The sequence below is a fragment of the Astatotilapia calliptera genome, chromosome 7 (assembly GCF_964374335.1).
Source record: "Astatotilapia calliptera chromosome 7, fAstCal68.1, whole genome shotgun sequence".
NCBI classification, from domain to species: Eukaryota; Metazoa; Chordata; class Actinopteri; order Cichliformes; family Cichlidae; genus Astatotilapia; species Astatotilapia calliptera.
This window is the reverse complement of record NC_137428.1, coordinates 13633676-13650350: the sequence shown is the minus strand read 5'-3', so window position 1 is coordinate 13650350 and position 16675 is coordinate 13633676. Positions and strand designations below refer to the sequence as shown.

The 16675-nt window shown below is 42.4% G+C and overlaps 1 protein-coding gene and 1 long non-coding RNA gene across 3 annotated transcripts in view; one reads left to right on the top strand and one right to left on the bottom strand.

Moving 5' to 3' along the window:
- ttc28 (tetratricopeptide repeat domain 28) overlaps positions 1-16675 on the top strand; it is a 278633-nt gene that overhangs the window by 102956 nt on the left and 159002 nt on the right. For both annotated transcript variants that reach the window (XM_080304107.1, XM_080304106.1), the window contains exons 4-5: positions 2386-2658; positions 2736-2866. In XM_080304107.1, coding sequence (XP_080160233.1) covers positions 2386-2658; positions 2736-2866 — 404 coding nt within the window. The remainder of the gene's footprint in view (positions 1-2385; positions 2659-2735; positions 2867-16675) is intronic.
- Positions 4896-7361, bottom strand: LOC145429954 (uncharacterized). The gene is made up of 2 exons (XR_013910314.1): positions 5383-7361; positions 4896-5224 (listed from the first exon to the last, which is right to left on the bottom strand). It is a non-coding gene; the product is annotated as an uncharacterized LOC145429954 (long non-coding RNA).

Sequence of the window (16675 nt, the reverse complement as noted above, 5' to 3'; positions counted from 1 at the left end):
TGTGGGTTTTTGATTAAGTTAAAGGTACACTTCAGCGCCGAGATTACATTTTAGACAGATCGTAAACTGCAGCTTCTTTAATTGCAGACAGCACATTGCCAGCGGCTGAAGCGGGCCACAGAGGTGGAATGCTAATTTTAAGGCCAAATACTAATTTCTAGAAATAATGACTGACATTTGAAAGATTTCAGTGGGTGTACACACTTCTGAAGCACAGAAAACTTATTATGTGTTCTGATTAATTCCTGATTATGTCCTCTTCCAGATTTAGGAAGTTCACAAACATCCTTAAATTAAAGCGCTGTGGACACTGAAGGGTCTAGGTTAGTTTTATCATTATGTTTATTCACATGAATTTGCTTCTCGCAGGGTTCATGATGAAATATTTACAAGGTAGATTCTCATGTGTCATTGATCTAACCACCCCACAGTTCACAGTGTACTTTTATGTGTAGGTCTCAACAGCACACAAAGATGAAGGAAAAGTACAAACAATCAAGAATGGTTTGCAGGCTAGAATTTGCACTGGATTATGTTGTTTTGCCCTTCAGCTGTATCTGAATTAGAGCTGGGCATTTGCATGTGTTCTTGCACCAGCCAACCTCCCTTCATCTTATTTCCCTTTGAGGTCCAACTTGTGTATCCAGTGGGGTTGAGCACAAGGCTATTGATAATGGACTTTATTATCATGTTTCAAATTAGAAATTTACAACAGAAAACAAAAGACATTGTTTCAAAGTTTAAGCAGTAGCGCTGCCAGAAGAATGGAGTAGATGGAAAACAAAAAATGCACATTTTGAAAATGATGACAGTATGTTTGAATCAGTGGCAGCAGCAAACAGTATATCATAACTGAGTCCAGCCTGGACTACAGCAAAGCTCTCCCGCAGGTCTGTTGCACTGCAGGAGGTTGTTCTCCCACCCAAGGGCAGCACCCTTCAAAACTTGATCTCTTATAATCTTCAAAGCAAGCCTCCAAGTAAAATTGAGTTGCAATGCTTGAGTAAGCAGTAGGCAGGGCAACATGTTGGACCATAGAGAATGTCAGTATAGTGTGCAGTACACACACACTAAGGAGCTGCATTGTTATCAGCATGAAAGAGTAGGAGGCTCCTCTGTCTTTCTAGGCCTCTAGGGTAGACAATTGTAACAGAACGCTATCTACTAGGTCCTCCTCAGATTAGCCTGATAAACAAAACTTTTCAGTTTGACAAAGCAGAATGAAAGACTCGAAAAATGCAAATGGCAACTGCTACAGTTCATCTCAAATACTACAAAATATGACTTTTGACACAAGATAACTGTTTTGTTTTGTTTTGTTTTTTGGGGGGTTGGGAGGGGGTATTGAACTTGGAATAGATATATTTGTTTTTGTAAAAATATTTCAGTTAGTCCCTTTCAGCAGCAGCAATTTCAATTACATACTTTGTTATGGGTGAATGTGGATTTTTTTTCCTCCTAGATGTTCCACAAGCAATCGTTTTCCAATTTAGGGATTGTTTAATTGCATAGAACCCCAAAGAGTTGCGATCAACTTGAATAACAATAGCTTTACTTCATGTCTGCTCTGTGTGTCTGCTTCATTATGATATTCACATAGTGAAGGAGACACACGCGCGCCTGCTTGCACACAGAGTTGAACACAAAGCTGAGATGTGCTGCAATCTTTCCAAAACATGGAACATGGAACTTAAGTCCTTTATGTCTTTAAATAGAAAACTGTTGTTTGAGGCTACATACATTTAGCTTAAATTATATGAAAATGTCATCTGTGAAGCAGAATTTTGTAGATGTAGTTGTCATCAGATAGCAGATGCATATTTTTGTGTGTTTGCTCTGAGACTATAACATAGTAGCAAAAGGATATAAGATTCTGTGCTGTTTAACTTCAGACTTTTCTGAAGTTACACAGCACTTACAGAGCAATATAGACTTTAAAGTGTGCTTACATAAGCTTAAAATGGGTCATGCCAGACCTAATGAGGCTTTACCAGCATTGCTTCTAAGTGTGGGTGCATTTTATCGCTTATTAATTTAAGTCTCTACTTGTAAGAGTAAGTGTGATATTACTTCTTAAAAGTTGCATAGTGTTGCTTTGAAAGTGTGCACGAGCACAAACACAGAAGTTCCAGGGCTTCTGCTTTTATTTTACTTTCTGTGTAGAAAAAGAGCCAGGGCAGGTGTAGTGTTCTTTCTGTATCAGCAGGATGCTACAGTCCCACAGCCGAATGCCACAGGGCCAAGGAAGTTTTCAGGCCACACACTCAGTATCTTGTCCAATGGCGCTTAAGAATGGTCATATTAATGTTTGTAACACATAAAATGATAAATAATTGAATTTTCTTAAATCACCTGTGTTTTTGTCTATCTGTCACATCTTCACAGACACACTTGAGCCCACCTACCAGCAGCTGCAGAAGATGAAGCTAGACAAGAGTCCGTTTGTGGTTGTCTCCGTCATCGGCCAGGAGCTACTGACACATGGTTTCCATGGAGCCTCAGCTGTAGTTCTGGAGGCAGGGCTGAAGATTGGCACGTGCTCACTAAAGCTGCGTGGATCCGTCTACTCTGCCCTTAGTTCTGCATACTGGTCTTTAGGTAATATAGAGAAGAGTATGGCCTACATGCAACAGGACCTGGAGGTGACCAAGACTCTAGGTATGGAAAACTTGAAAGTAGTAGTTTATGGTGTGTTGAAAAACGGCTACAGTGTAGGTAAAATTCGTCTTCCACAGGTGACCAGTCAGGGGAATGTCGAGCTCATGGGAACCTCGGCTCTGCCCTTTTCTCCAAAAGCAATTACAGAGAAGCACTGGCCAATCACAGAAACCAGTTAGTACTGGCCATGAAGCTCAAGGACAGAGAAGTAAGTTTGCATGCATGTATTCATAAGACACATTAGACATACACCCACTTCATCTTGGTTTAAATGTGTTTTGCTTCTGAAGGAAGCAGGTTAGAAATAACAGTCCAATTGCTGTGTAGCAAAGTGGATATTAACATGGTTCTTGACATTACATTAACAACAGGTTATTTGTCTAAAGAGCTTCATTCTTAAGGAGAACATTTAGTATGCTGCTCATTGAAAAAAAGACATTGATGAAAGTAATTATTTTTTAAAGTGAGAAAAGAATATAAGATGTATATTGACATCTAATACCAAATGACATCTAATACTATTTGATGACCTTGTCTCTAAAGGAAACAACCAGCTGGTGTAAATCTTTTTTTAAGACGGGTGATAAATTAAGAAAAACAAATAAAAAGCTGAAATGTCATCAGACAGAACCTGTGGATAAGTACTTTTGCTCCCCAAAAGAGCTCCTCATATGTACCATTTACCTGTATTCAACAAAAACATGATTTGACAACGCAATTCAGACCAAAAGCATATTATAAGCAGAAATCAGCCAAACGTCTGGTACCAAAAAGACTTATCCCTTGTCTACAGAATGACTGTTCACATTCATATAGGGAGTTTAGTTTCACAGTCTATTGTTCAGCTCTAGGTGGAACCCTAATGATGACAATAAAAAGAAATTTTCATACTATCCATTTTCTACCGCTTTTCTGGGTTTGGATCTCGGAGGCAGCAGTATAGGCATAAAGTCTCAAACTTCATTCATGTCAACCACCTCTTCCAACCAATGACTCAGTCATTGCTTCCAATTCATCCAGGGAGACACCGGATGTGTCACGGCACTGAGTCTGCAACCCAGTATTTAGTTTCAGACTCTGGAATTATATTTTTTGATTATTGTTGTTGCTGGTTTTGGTTATCTTTATTTCTTATGTTCTTAGTGACTGTAGTCCTTCCTCCCTTAGTCTCTATCTCAGCCTGTGTTTAGTCTCTGTTCCCATGTCTACTCTGTGCTGTGCCCATGTCCCACGTTTCATGTCTAGTCCCCCTTGTTTCTATGTTCTCTATGTGTCCCCAGTCACTGTGTTAAGCTTGCATTTCGGTCCGTGTGTTTCCTGTTTGATTTTGATAGTTCCTTGTCCTGTGTTCAGTGTACTCAGTTTTGCTTCCTCCCCATCTCGTTACGTCAGATTAGTCCCAGTGTTGTGTTTCCTTTCTGTTTCCCATTCCCTCATTACTCCCTGTGTTTTCCTCTGCCCATTGTCGCGTCATACCCTCTCTGTGCTGCTCCTGGTCTCCGTGTTTGTTTTCTCGTCAGCTCCTACTTTTTTAGTTTCTTTGTTTTCTAGTTTCTGGTCTCCTGAGTTCCTAGTTTCCTAGCTCCCGGTTATTATGTTTTGTTTCTTAGATCTAGTATTCAAGTTTTCCTAGTGAATAAAGCTGCCACTTTAAGTTACCTTTTCGCGTTCGAGTCCTGCACCTGGGTCCCACATCCTGCCTGCCACAGCACAGCCATGACCAAGGCTGGACTGGGACAAAAAATCGGCCCGGGCATTTTGACTAGAGACCGGCCCACCAGGATAAAGATTGAAAATGTGACGTCATTCAGGGATAAAACCGCAAAGGATTCTGGGAACTTGTGGCAAGAGGTACTAGCGCACGCAGGCTTTCAATTGAACTCAGTTACACAGCGATAAAAAGAAACCCAAAAAATGGCAAGAAGCTGTTGTATTATTATTAACTGCAATAGCCGGTCGCATGACAGCCACAGGAAGTCGACGGGTAAAGAGATCGTTTTTTTTTTTTTTTAATCGGATTACGTCGTTGAAGTGAAAATTTTTAAGCCATGTTTCCGAAGTAAGAGCCGATGGATGGTCTGGATATACCAAATATAACGTCTCAGAACACTCCAGCTCACATGTTAGTCTGTTCCAAGCATTCCCACAAAGGTCAGAGTTTTGTAGTAGTTAATACGTCATTTTTCTTAACATAATTGGTGATATAGGTTACAAGCAAGTCTGGCGCTGAACAGAAATTGTCGCGCTATGCTCCTTTATTTATTGTGCATAAATAGTGAATTATTCTGACACAATATTGCGTTTCGCTTCTGTTATAACCATGGTACACTGACAAAAACATATACTTTTATTCACAGGATAAAACAGTTGTTTTGTATCACTAATTGTCCATTGCGATTACAATATACAATATTATTGTCACTGCTACATTTCTGTAATGCTACTGTAACCGGTTTCTGCTTCATCCCGCTGCAACAGTTCGGCCCAAACAGACTCCTCGACTCTGCGTTGTGTAGTGTTTTTAAAAAGACAAGGAGTCTCTGATCGATCGTTGCCACTTTATTTCCTAAATGGAAACAACGGTGTATTATCAGTGCACAGGCTCGCCATACACCACTCCGCACAGCACACTCTCGTATGGCTACGGCAGACTGGCAGCGATTACTGCAGCAATATTACAATTTCTAATATACAATAAAATAACAGCAACAACAAATGATGTACCTGAATGGAAACAACGGTGTATTATCAGTGCACAGGCTCGCCACACACCACTCCGCACAGCACACTACGGCAGAACATCTCATTAGCATTCCGCTTTAGCATACAGTTTCACACATTAATAAACAAATGAAAAGTACATAAAACTGGTGTTGGACATGTGTCCACTAAGCACTTATTACACTCGGTGCTCGTCAGCTAATCAAACATGTTTTATGTGTCTGTACTACTTAGCTATATTGTGTGCGGAACAATACAACTCACCTCTCGTATGGCTCGTACGGCAGACTGGCAGCGATTACTGCAGCCAGCCACACCGAGAGGGGGGCGCTGTTTCCCCATTACACTGATATTTGTGGCAAGTGGAATAATACCACATAAACACTGTTACACTACCAGAAATTATTTCCACTACTAATTAATTACCGTTGAGCTTAAAGGTCCTATTAATAAACTGTTAATGAATGTGTATTTATGAAGACGATTTGTGAGACTGGTAAATTTATGATATGTACAATAGTCTTTCGTTCTACACGGTGCATTTCAAGGTCCTGTACCCATCCGTCGGTAAACTGTACCTGGGCTTGTTGCAGTGACCTGAAGTTACTAAAGTTCATGAGTGTATGCACTCACTCCAAGAAGCGTATAATTATAAATCTGAGCGTGGTGAAAGTTGGGCAGCACGCTGACGTCTTTTGTCCACTCTTTCACTCCTTTGATTTTTTCCTCGTATCTTTTCTTTGTCTTTTCGTCGAGTCTGTCTTTGTACGGACCGGCATTATTCTCCTTTTGTTTTGTACATTCCTTTTTTGTGCGGCAAAGAAAAAAAAAAGAAGGTATTGGAACCGGAGAATGAACGTTTTGCGGTGCTGCAAATGTTTGCATTTGATGCGGTACTTGGATTGTTTTGCCACGAGTTCCCGGCATGCAATGCGCGAAAATCACGTGATTGCTAAAGAAGGGGGAGGGTGCAGCCAGCCTCCTCGGCTGTAATTGGTCCAGCCCAGAGTCGATCATGACCAATTGGCCAATCCAACACCTTTCATTATATATATACCCTTCCTAAAAAAAAAAATTTAAAAAAAACCATCGGCCCATAAAAACAAAAAATCGCCAGCGGCCCACCGGGCAAATGCCCGGTATGCCCGATGGCCAGTCCAGCTATGGCCATGACAGGATGAGCCTGAGCCTGGTTTTGCCTAAGGTTTTAAGGTTTCTTCCTGTTAAAAGGGAGTTTTTCCTTCCCGGTGTCACCAAGTGCTTGCTCATACAGGTCATTTGATATCTGTATTATTGTAGGGTCTTTACCTTACAGTATAAAGCGCCTCAAGGCAACTGTTGTTGTGATTTGGTACTGTCACCAACCTAAAATCACATTTAATAAAGAAAAGGCATGCAGATATTTATCTCTGTTCAACTTTCTCCCTGACATAAGAGATTCTGTCTAATCAATTAATTTTTCAGTGATGATGCATCCGTGCAGTGACTGCATGTTATGTAATGCAATGATTTGTTGATTTGTTCTTTGGGAGCTTAACTTAGAATATTTTAAATATATTTCATATTTTAGAGTGATGGCTGATCAAGTATATAATGTACAATAAGAACAACTTTAATTACATATAATCATCTTGCGAGAAATTACATTGTCATAAAAATGTATTGAAACCAAAGAACAAACTTCAAATTTGCTCTTATACATTCACTTGTTTTGACTTATACTCTTATCTTCTGTAACTTTTCCTGGAAAGCAGTTTTTCATTATGCCAGTCCAAAGCTAAACACCTCACATTTCTCCTGAAACACTTTGGACAGTTGTGAAAACCGTAGTTAATTAAATTGTTTTTACAGATTAGATTTCGGACCACTTTACGTCTAAAAGCACAAAGTAAAGCTGTCAGGTTGTTGGTGTGTGTTTCCCTACGTTTAACTTTCATATGTTTGTGAGAGTGTGTACATACAAATGTGTATATGTGTGCTGGTGAGTGTGCAACATGGAGTCATGGCAGATGTATTTATGGCTCACTGGATTTCATATGTAGTTGAATCTTATGAGTTGTGCTTGTGGCTCATTTTAAGGAATATTTTATTGGTGTTTTAATATTGTAGGATAAATCTAAACAACCATACTGATCACTGGTTTCTTTACACTGTATAGAAGACAGTTCTGGTAGCAACTAGATTAGTAAATATTTGAGCTTTTGTCTGATTTGATTTACATTTCTGTCATTATGCTGTTTTTCCTTTCACTGTTTTCTTCCAGTTTATTCATGTCTTTTTTTCTTTTGTGTACTCAGGAAAATAATATAATTTGTTAACGTCATGGTCTGTAGATTTTGTTAGGCCAATGAGGACTTCTACTTATTGTTATTTGTTGACTTTTTAGTTTGCTTTTCACTCTTATTCTTCAGCTCTCATTTTGATTACTATTTGGAAGAGTTTCATTATAGCTTTCTTTCAGTGATTATTCTAGCATTCTAAGTTCTGGGTTTTCTGGTAATTATGGGTTAAGCAGTCTTGTAGTTTTATATTTGATGTTTTAGATGGATGTACCCTCCATTGCAGTCCTCTATGTTGCGTGTTAAGCTACATACACACTGAAAGTGATGTGTGGACCAGCAACTGTGGGGAGTGTAACTGCTGGTGAAGGAAGTACAGTTACCTACAGGTGAGCAACTGAATAAGATGCTAACAAATTTAAACTAAGACCACAGCAATATGCTAATGACCAAAGCTATCAGAAGTAGATTTTTGGGTCTGTGTGAGGGGAGCCTTATTCATTTGATCCTACATTGTCACCATGATTGCCAAACCTCCAAAATGGCAAACAACTTCATGTAACGTGGTTACATGTGTAGCCCTCATTTACTCAATACCATTAAATAAATGGGCTTTGGGTTCTTTTTCTAGTGTACTCTCGTACGATGTTTTAAATTAACTTCTCTTTTGTTTCTGGGATCAATGAAGCTTATTCCTTAACAGTAGCACTACACGCGAAAATTAACACTAGTGTCTATAGTGCAGTAAATCATGTCATACACCATGTAAAGTAGAGCATTGCAACCCTCCTTTAATTTACCAAACAATGAAAACAAGAAAATAATAAAATGGCAGAGTTCAGTATTCAGGCAAACCAAAAACACACACAGCAATTTACCCACTGTACACAGAATCTCCACACATACAGTGTAAACCACCAGTGATAAAACAATTATAGTCCCAAACTAAACCTAAAGCCGGCAGAGATAAACCCTACGTTGCAGGCCTGTATTGCTCCAGTATAAATCCAAAACGATCTCCCAACCGGAAGTTCTTCACTCAACGAGCAAAAAATAAATAAACTCAGTACCTTGTGAAACGTGCAATTCCCACCAGCTTAATCCAGGTAACAAGTTGTCTTCAGCTCCGTCAGAAACACTCCGCTCTGAATGCAGTAGCACAAAGATGAGGAAGGTCCGTGATCTCCACGTGCTCCACAAGCTACCTGTTTTAGCTTCCCACGTTGCCAGAGGTACTCTGAGTGACGCGGGCACTCAGAGTGACTATCTGGGGTGTGTCCGACGTTATCCAGTTCGGTAACGATCCTCTGCAGCTTGTTACGTTCCACAACTATAGCGAAACGGCAGCCTACAGTAGTCCTTATTAGCGAAACGGCAGCCTACAGTAGTCCTTATTAGCGAACGGCTGGGTTAGCCTCACTTTAACTTAAGATAAGATAGAACTTTATTAATCCCTCGGGTGGGTTCCTCTGGGAAATTCGACTTCCAAAAAGCACAGCAACGACCGAAGTTACAGTTACAGAATTGTTATATATATATATATATATATATATATATATATATATATATACACACACACACACACACACACACACACACACATATATAAATACAGAGACAAATATAAATAAAATATACAAAGGGGATAAATAGAATAAATAGGAATAAAAAATAAAAATACAAGTGAATTGCACATTTCAAGTATTGAGTCTATTGCACTGTTGACTATTTACAAAAAGTATTGCACAAGGTATTGTACAGTGAGGTGAAGAGGCACTACAGCTTAGTTGTTCCCCCCTCCTTTGTCCTCCTGTTTCCCCTCCCTCTCCCCTCCAGAGAGGAGTTAAACAGTTTGATGGCGTGTGGGACAAAGGAGTTTTTAAGTCTGTTAGTTCTTGTCTTGGGGAGAAGCAACCTGTCACTGAACAGACTCTTCTGATTGTTTATGGCCGTGTGCAGAGGATGCCCAGCATTGTTCATAATGTCCATCAGTTTCTTTAATGTCCTTTTCTCTGCCACTGTCACCAGAGTGTCCAGCTTCATGCCGACCACAGAGCTAGCCCTCCTGATCAGTTTCTCCAGCCTGGATGAGTCCTTCTTTGCTGTGCTGCTCCCCCAGCACACCACAGCATAGAAAAGTACTCCAGCAACCACCGACTGGTAAAACATCCTCAGGAGCTTCCTGCAGATGTTAAAAGACCTCAGCCTCCTGAGGAAGTACAGTCGGCTTTGGGCTTTTTTATACAGGTGCTCTGTGGTGCATGACCAGTCCAGTTTATTGTCCACCCACAGCCCGAGGTACTTGTACTTGTTGACCACCTCCACCTCCTCCCCCTCTATCTGAACCGGCAGTGGACCTTCTCTGGACCTCCCGAAGTCCACAACCAGTTCCTTAGTCTTTGAGGTGTTGAGTTGCAGGTGGTTTGTGTGACTCCATGCGACAAAGTTCCTCACCAGACTTCTGTACTCCTCTTCCTGATCATCCCAGATACACCCCATGATGGCCGTGTCATCTGCAAACTTCTGAATATGGCATAATTCAGAGTTGTAGCAGAAGTCAGAGGTGTACAGGGTGAAGAGAAGAGGGGACAGCACAGTTCCCTGTGGTGCTCCTGTGCTGCTGACCACAGTGTCAGACGTGATGTCCTTCAGCCTGACGTACTGTGGTCTGTCGGTGAGGTAGTCGGAGATCCAAGCCACCAGGCAGGGGTCCACCTCCATCCTGTTCAGTTTTTCCTGAAGCATACAGGGCCGGATGGTATTAAAGGCACTGGAAAAGTCAAGAAACAGTATCCTGACCGTGCCTTTTCCCCCATCCAGGTGTGAGTGGGCTCTGTGTAGGAGGTACAGGATGGCATCCTCCACTCCGACACCCGCCTTGTATGCAAACTGTAGTGGGTCCTGGGCATGTTGTACCTGTGGTCGGAGGAAGTTGAGGAAGAGCCGCTCTAGAGTCTTCATAAGATGTGACGTCAGTGCCACCGGTCGGAAGTCATTCAGCTCATTGGGCCGGTTCTTTTTGGGGACCGGGACGATGCAGGATGTCTTCCATAGGGCGGGCACTCTCCCCAGTCGCAGACTGAGGTTGAAGAATCGTTGTAGCGGCTCCCCAAGTTCAGCAGCACACACCTTTAGCATCCTAGGACACACCTTGTCTGGGCCTGCTGCCTTTCTGGGGCGAAGCTTCCTCAGTTGCCTCCTGACCTGATCCACTGTGACACTGGGAGATGTTTGGGAGGAGGGGAGGGGGGGAGATGTCTTGCTGCTGAGAGAGGGATTGGAGGAGGGGGGTGTCATGGTGTCAGGAAGGGGGGGAAGCGAGGGAGGCAGGAGAGTGGGGGGAGGACTCTGTAGTGAAGGTGAGGGTGAGGGTGGGGGGGTTGTGGGCTGGTCAAACCTGTTGAAGAAGTTGTTGAGTTCGTTTGCCTTCTCCACAGTCCCCCCCACTGTGCTTTTCTTGGTGTTGTGGCCTGTGATGGTTTTCACACCATTCCAGACCTCCCTCATATTGTTCCTCTCCAACTTCTGCTCCACCTTCCTCCTGTAGGTGTCCTTTGCTTCCCTCAGGCAGCGTTTCACCTCCCGCTGTGCTGCTTTCATCTCCTCCTTCACTTTGCTCCTGAAAGCCTTCTTCTTCATGTTGAGGACAGCTTTGACTTCCTGTGTTACCCACGGTTTGTTATTAGGATAACACCGTACCGTCTTAGCAGGGGCGACTGTGTCCACACAAAAGTTGAGGTAGTCTGTAAGACAGTGTGTCGCCCCCTCTATGTCCTCACCATGTGGGCTCAGGAGCACATCCCAGTCTGTGGTGTCATAGCAGTCTCTCAGAGCATCCTCCTTTTCTGGGGTCCATCTCCGGATGGAGCGCGTTGTGACAGGCTGCCTTTGGACGAGGGGTGTGCATTGTGGCTGTAAGTAAACCAGGTTGTGGTCTGACTTCCCTAGTGGGGGGAGGGGGGTGGCTCTGTATGCATCTCTCACATTAGCATACAGTAGGTCAATTGTCCTGTTGCTCCTTGTGGGACAATTCACAAACTGGTGAAAAGCAGCCAGAGTAGAATCCAGTGTGGCATGGTTAAAGTCTCCAGATATAATAATGAAAGCCTCGGGGTTTTAATGCGTGCACAGCCGCAAGAAACAAAGCACACAGTCCAGCAGACTCACGCTGAAACTTTACGTGTTATGTCACTAGCTTACCGACACTGTGACTTATCTGTCCGAAAAGTCAAAACACACTTACTCTTAGTACATAAAAAACAAGCTAACTTCTCCGGATGCTCCGTGTAACTCACGCACCACCGCCCTCTCTTCTCGCGCTCTCGTCTCTTTTTTCCTTTTCCTTCTCCACCCTGTGTTACCTTCACAGACCTTACCCCCGTAGGAAATTACAGTTCTCACAAACAATTCACAAGAAAAGAAAGATAACTTATTTTAAACAATGCAAACATGTTTTTAATCATTTTACATGAACTCTTACCTTTTTAAATATACAAGAAAATTTAAATAAATGAACTCTTTGATATTTATATTCTCAGATTTAACTTATCTTTTACTATTTATGCATCTTTTTTAACCCGGGTTACACATGGTCACATGTCTGCATGCTCAATAGAGAATATCTCTCACTAATTTGTGTTTTAATTAAAATTTACATGACATTAAAGGTACTCTCTGTGTGTTTTTGCAATTTGACACGACTCCTCAGAAATATGGAATTACACTATCTTTAATGTGTAAAAGTCAGCAGGATATTCTACTGCAAAGTTTTATTATATCAGAGTTTCGACCTCTCTAATGGTCTCTGAAGTTCTGCTGGACCCTTGCAGTTGAACACACACTTGAACATGCACACGCAGTCACTTAATAGCGTGTGATTGCATCCTATATTTATCTCATGTGATTTGTCTCTAGGTAAATCTAAAGAGCCTGATTGAACCACTGTCAGTAAAAGAAATGAGGAACAGTTACCAACTTTTCTGAAGAGCTCAGAGCTCAGGAAAGCTTGGATCAAAACCAAACCCTCTTGTTTCTCTTTTTTTGTTGCTTGTGTGTGTGTCTGTCTGGAAGCTGCAAATGCACCATAGACTCCTGCACGTGTATTGTTGACAGACAGTTATCGACCTTCTTCTCCACAGGTGTGCAGCTTAAGGCGACTCGAACACGGTCATCAACAGAAATCCATATCTCCCACTGTGTGTTTGCTCAACTGTGTTATTTGTGTTTATCTGTGTGGTGTGAGAAGCCTTCAATACTGCCTGCTTCCGAACAAAGTGCTCGTCTGCAGAACACTGGCAGGAGCTTTGGTACAGTTACCATTACAGTTATAACATTAATAATAATAACAACAACAATGATAGGTATTTGCATTTGTGCCCTGAACAATAATCAAAATCAGTCTAAAAAATAGTTTAAAAAGGAAAAGATCTTGACAAGGGACAAATAAAGACATTTCCATCAAATCAAGTATGGCATTAGTTCAAGAAGTTGCAGTCCCTGCAGATCAGCAGACCTCAGAAGACATCACCTTCCCAAACCTCCTACATCTGGTTATCAAGCATGCAGGGGAAGCAGTGTCAGCAGTAATCTTTCTCTGTCTTTATTCATCTGTCTTATTCTATTTCCATGCAAAAGATTTAGGCGCCCATCTTCCTACACCTTTGTACTTACATTGTTTTTTTCCCCGATCTCCACCCATCCAAGCTTTTCTGAAGAGATTTGTTATCCACAATATAAATCTAATCTAATGAGAGGATAATATTGTTTCTTTTATATATATATATGTATATATATATATATATATATATATATGTATATATATATATATATATATATATATATATATATATATATATATATATATATATATATATATATATAGGCCTTAACCCCCTCAGTGCGATCATTGACAAGACTGGCTATGGATACCGACTACGGAATGGAGCAGTTGTCAGCCACCTCCTGTACATGGATGACATCAAGCTGTATGCCAAGAGTGAACAAGACATCGATTCACTGATCCACACTACCAGGCTATACAGCAATGACATTGGAATGTCGTTCGGACTGGAGAAGTGTAGTCGGATGGTAACAAAGAGAGTCAAGGTAGTCAGAACTGAGGGGATTGAACTACCAGAAGGCAACATTGCAGACATAGAGGACAGTTACAAGTACCTGGGGATCCCGCAAGCGAATGGGAACCATGAAGAGGCCGCTAGGAAAGCTGCAACCACCAAGTACCTGCAGAGGGTCAGGCAAGTCCTGAGGAGTCAGCTGAATGGTAAGAACAAGACAAGGCCATCAACACCTAAGCCCTGCCCGTGATCAGGTACCCTGCTGGGGTAATAGGCTGGCCAAAGGAGATAGAAGCCACTGACATAAAGACAAGAAAACTCCTCACCATGCATGGAGGATTTCACCCCAAGTCCAGCACCCTGAGGCTGTACGCTAAGCGGAAGGAAGGAGGCTGGGGACTGGTGAGTGTCAGCACCACATTCCAGGATGAGACAAGGAACATCCACGAATACATCACGAAGATGGCCCCAACTGACAGCGTGCTCAGTGAATACCTCAGGCAGCAGAAACCCAAGAAAGTGGAGGAAGGTGAGGAACCATCATGGAACGACAGGCCCCTGCACGGTATGTACCACCGGCAGATAGAGGAGGTGGCTGATATCCAGAAATCCTACCAGTGGCTGGACAAAGCTGGACTGAAAGACAGCACAGAGGCATTAATCATGGCAGCACAGGAACAAGCACTGAGCACAAGATCCATAGGGGCTGGGGTCTATCACACCAGGCAAGACCGCAGGTGCAGGCTCTGTAAAGATGCCCCAGAGACAATCCAGCACATAACAGCAGCGTGCAAGATGCTAGCAGGCAAGGCATACAGTACATGGAACGCCATAACCAAGTGGCCGGCATAGTGTACAGGAACATCTGTGCCAAGTATAACCTGGAAGTCCCGGGGACAAAATGGGAGATGCCCCCAAGGGTGATGGAGAATGACCGAGCTAAGATCCTGTGGGACTTGCAGATACAGACGGACAAAATGGTGGTGGCTAACCAACCGGACATAGTGGTGGTAGACAAACAGAAGAAGACGGCCGTAGTGATCGATGTAGCGGTTCCGAATCACAGCAACATCAGAAGAAGGAATACGAGAAGCTCGAGAAATACCAAGGGCTCATAGAAGAGCTCAAGAAGATGTGGAGGATGAAGGTGACGGTGGTCCCAGTGGTAATCGGAGCACTAGGTGCAGTGACTCCCAAGCTAGGCGAGTGGCTCCAGCAGATCCCAGGAACAACATCTGAGATCTCTGTCCAGAAGAGCGCAGTCCTAGGAACAGCTAAGATACTGTGCAGGACCCTCAAGCTCCCAGGCTTGAGGGTCCCGAGCTTGAAGGATTGACTGCCAGCAGGGGCGGCTGGGGAATTTTTTTTATTTTATATATATATATATATATATATATATATACAGGGAGTGCAGAATTATTAGGCAAGTTGTATTTTTGAGGAATAATTTTATTATTGAACAACAACCATGTTCTCAATGAACCCAAAAAACTCATTAATATCAAAGCTGAATGTTTTTGGAAGTAGTTTTTAGTTTGTTTTCAGTTTTAGCTATTTTAGGGGGATATCTGTGTGTGCAGGTGACTATTACTGTGCATAATTATTAGGCAACTTAACAAAAAACAAATATATACCCATTTCAATTATTTATTTTTACCAGTGAAACCAATATAACATCTCCACATACACAAATATACATTTCTGACATTCAAAAACAAAACAAAAACAAATCAGCGACCAATATAGCCACCTTTCTTTGCAAGGACACTCAAAAGCCTGCCATCCATGGATTCTGTCAGTGTTTTGATCTGTTCACCATCAACATTGCGTGCAGCAGCAACCACAGCCTCCCAGACACTGTTCAGAGAGGTGTACTGTTTTCCCTCCTTGTAAATCTCACATTTGATGATGGACCACAGGTTCTCAATGGGGTTCAGATCAGGTGAACCAGGAGGCCATGTCATTAGTTTTTCTTCTTTTATACCCTTTCTTGCCAGCCACGCTGTGGAGTACTTGGACGCGTGTGATGGATCATTGTCCTGCATGAAAATCATGTTTTTCTTGAAGGATGCAGACTTCTTCCTGTACCACTGCTTGAAGAAGGTGTCTTCCAGAAACTGGCAGTAGGACTGGGAGTTGAGCTTGACTCCATCCTCAACCCGAAAAGGCCCCACAAGCTCATCTTTGATGATACCAGCCCAAACCAGTACTCCACCTCCGCCTTGCTGGCGTCTGAGTCGGACTGGAGCTCTCTGCCCTTTACCAATCCAGCCACGTGCCCATCCATCTGGCCCATCAAGACTCACTCTCATTTCATCAGTCCATAAAACCTTAGAAAAACCAGTCTTGAGATATTTCTTGGCCCAGTCTTGACGTTTCAGCTTGTGTGTCTTGTTCAGTGGTGGTCGTCTTTCAGCCTTTCTTACCTTGGCCATGTCTCTAAATATTGCACACCTTGTGCTCTTGGGCACTCCAGTGATGTTGCAGCTCTGAAATATGGTCAAACTGGTGGCAAGTGGCATCTTGGCAGCTGCACGCTTGACTTTTCTCAGTTCATGGGCAGTTATTTTGCGCCTTGGTTTTTCCACATGCTTCTTGCGACCCTGTTGACTATTTTGAATGAAATGCTTGATTGTTCGATGATCATGCTTCAGAAGCTTTGCAATTTTGAGACTGCTGCATCCCTCTGCAAGATATCTCACTATTTTTGACTTTTCTGAGCCTGTCAAGTCCTTCTTTTGACCCATTTTGCCAAAGGAAAGGACGTTGCCTAATAATTATGCACACCTGATATAGGGTGTTGATGTCATTAGACCACACCCCTTCTCATTACAGAGATGCACATCACCTAATATGCTTAATTGGTAGTAGGCTTTCGAGCCTATACAGCTTGGAGTAAGACAACATGCATGAAGAGGATGATGTGGACAAAATACTAATTTG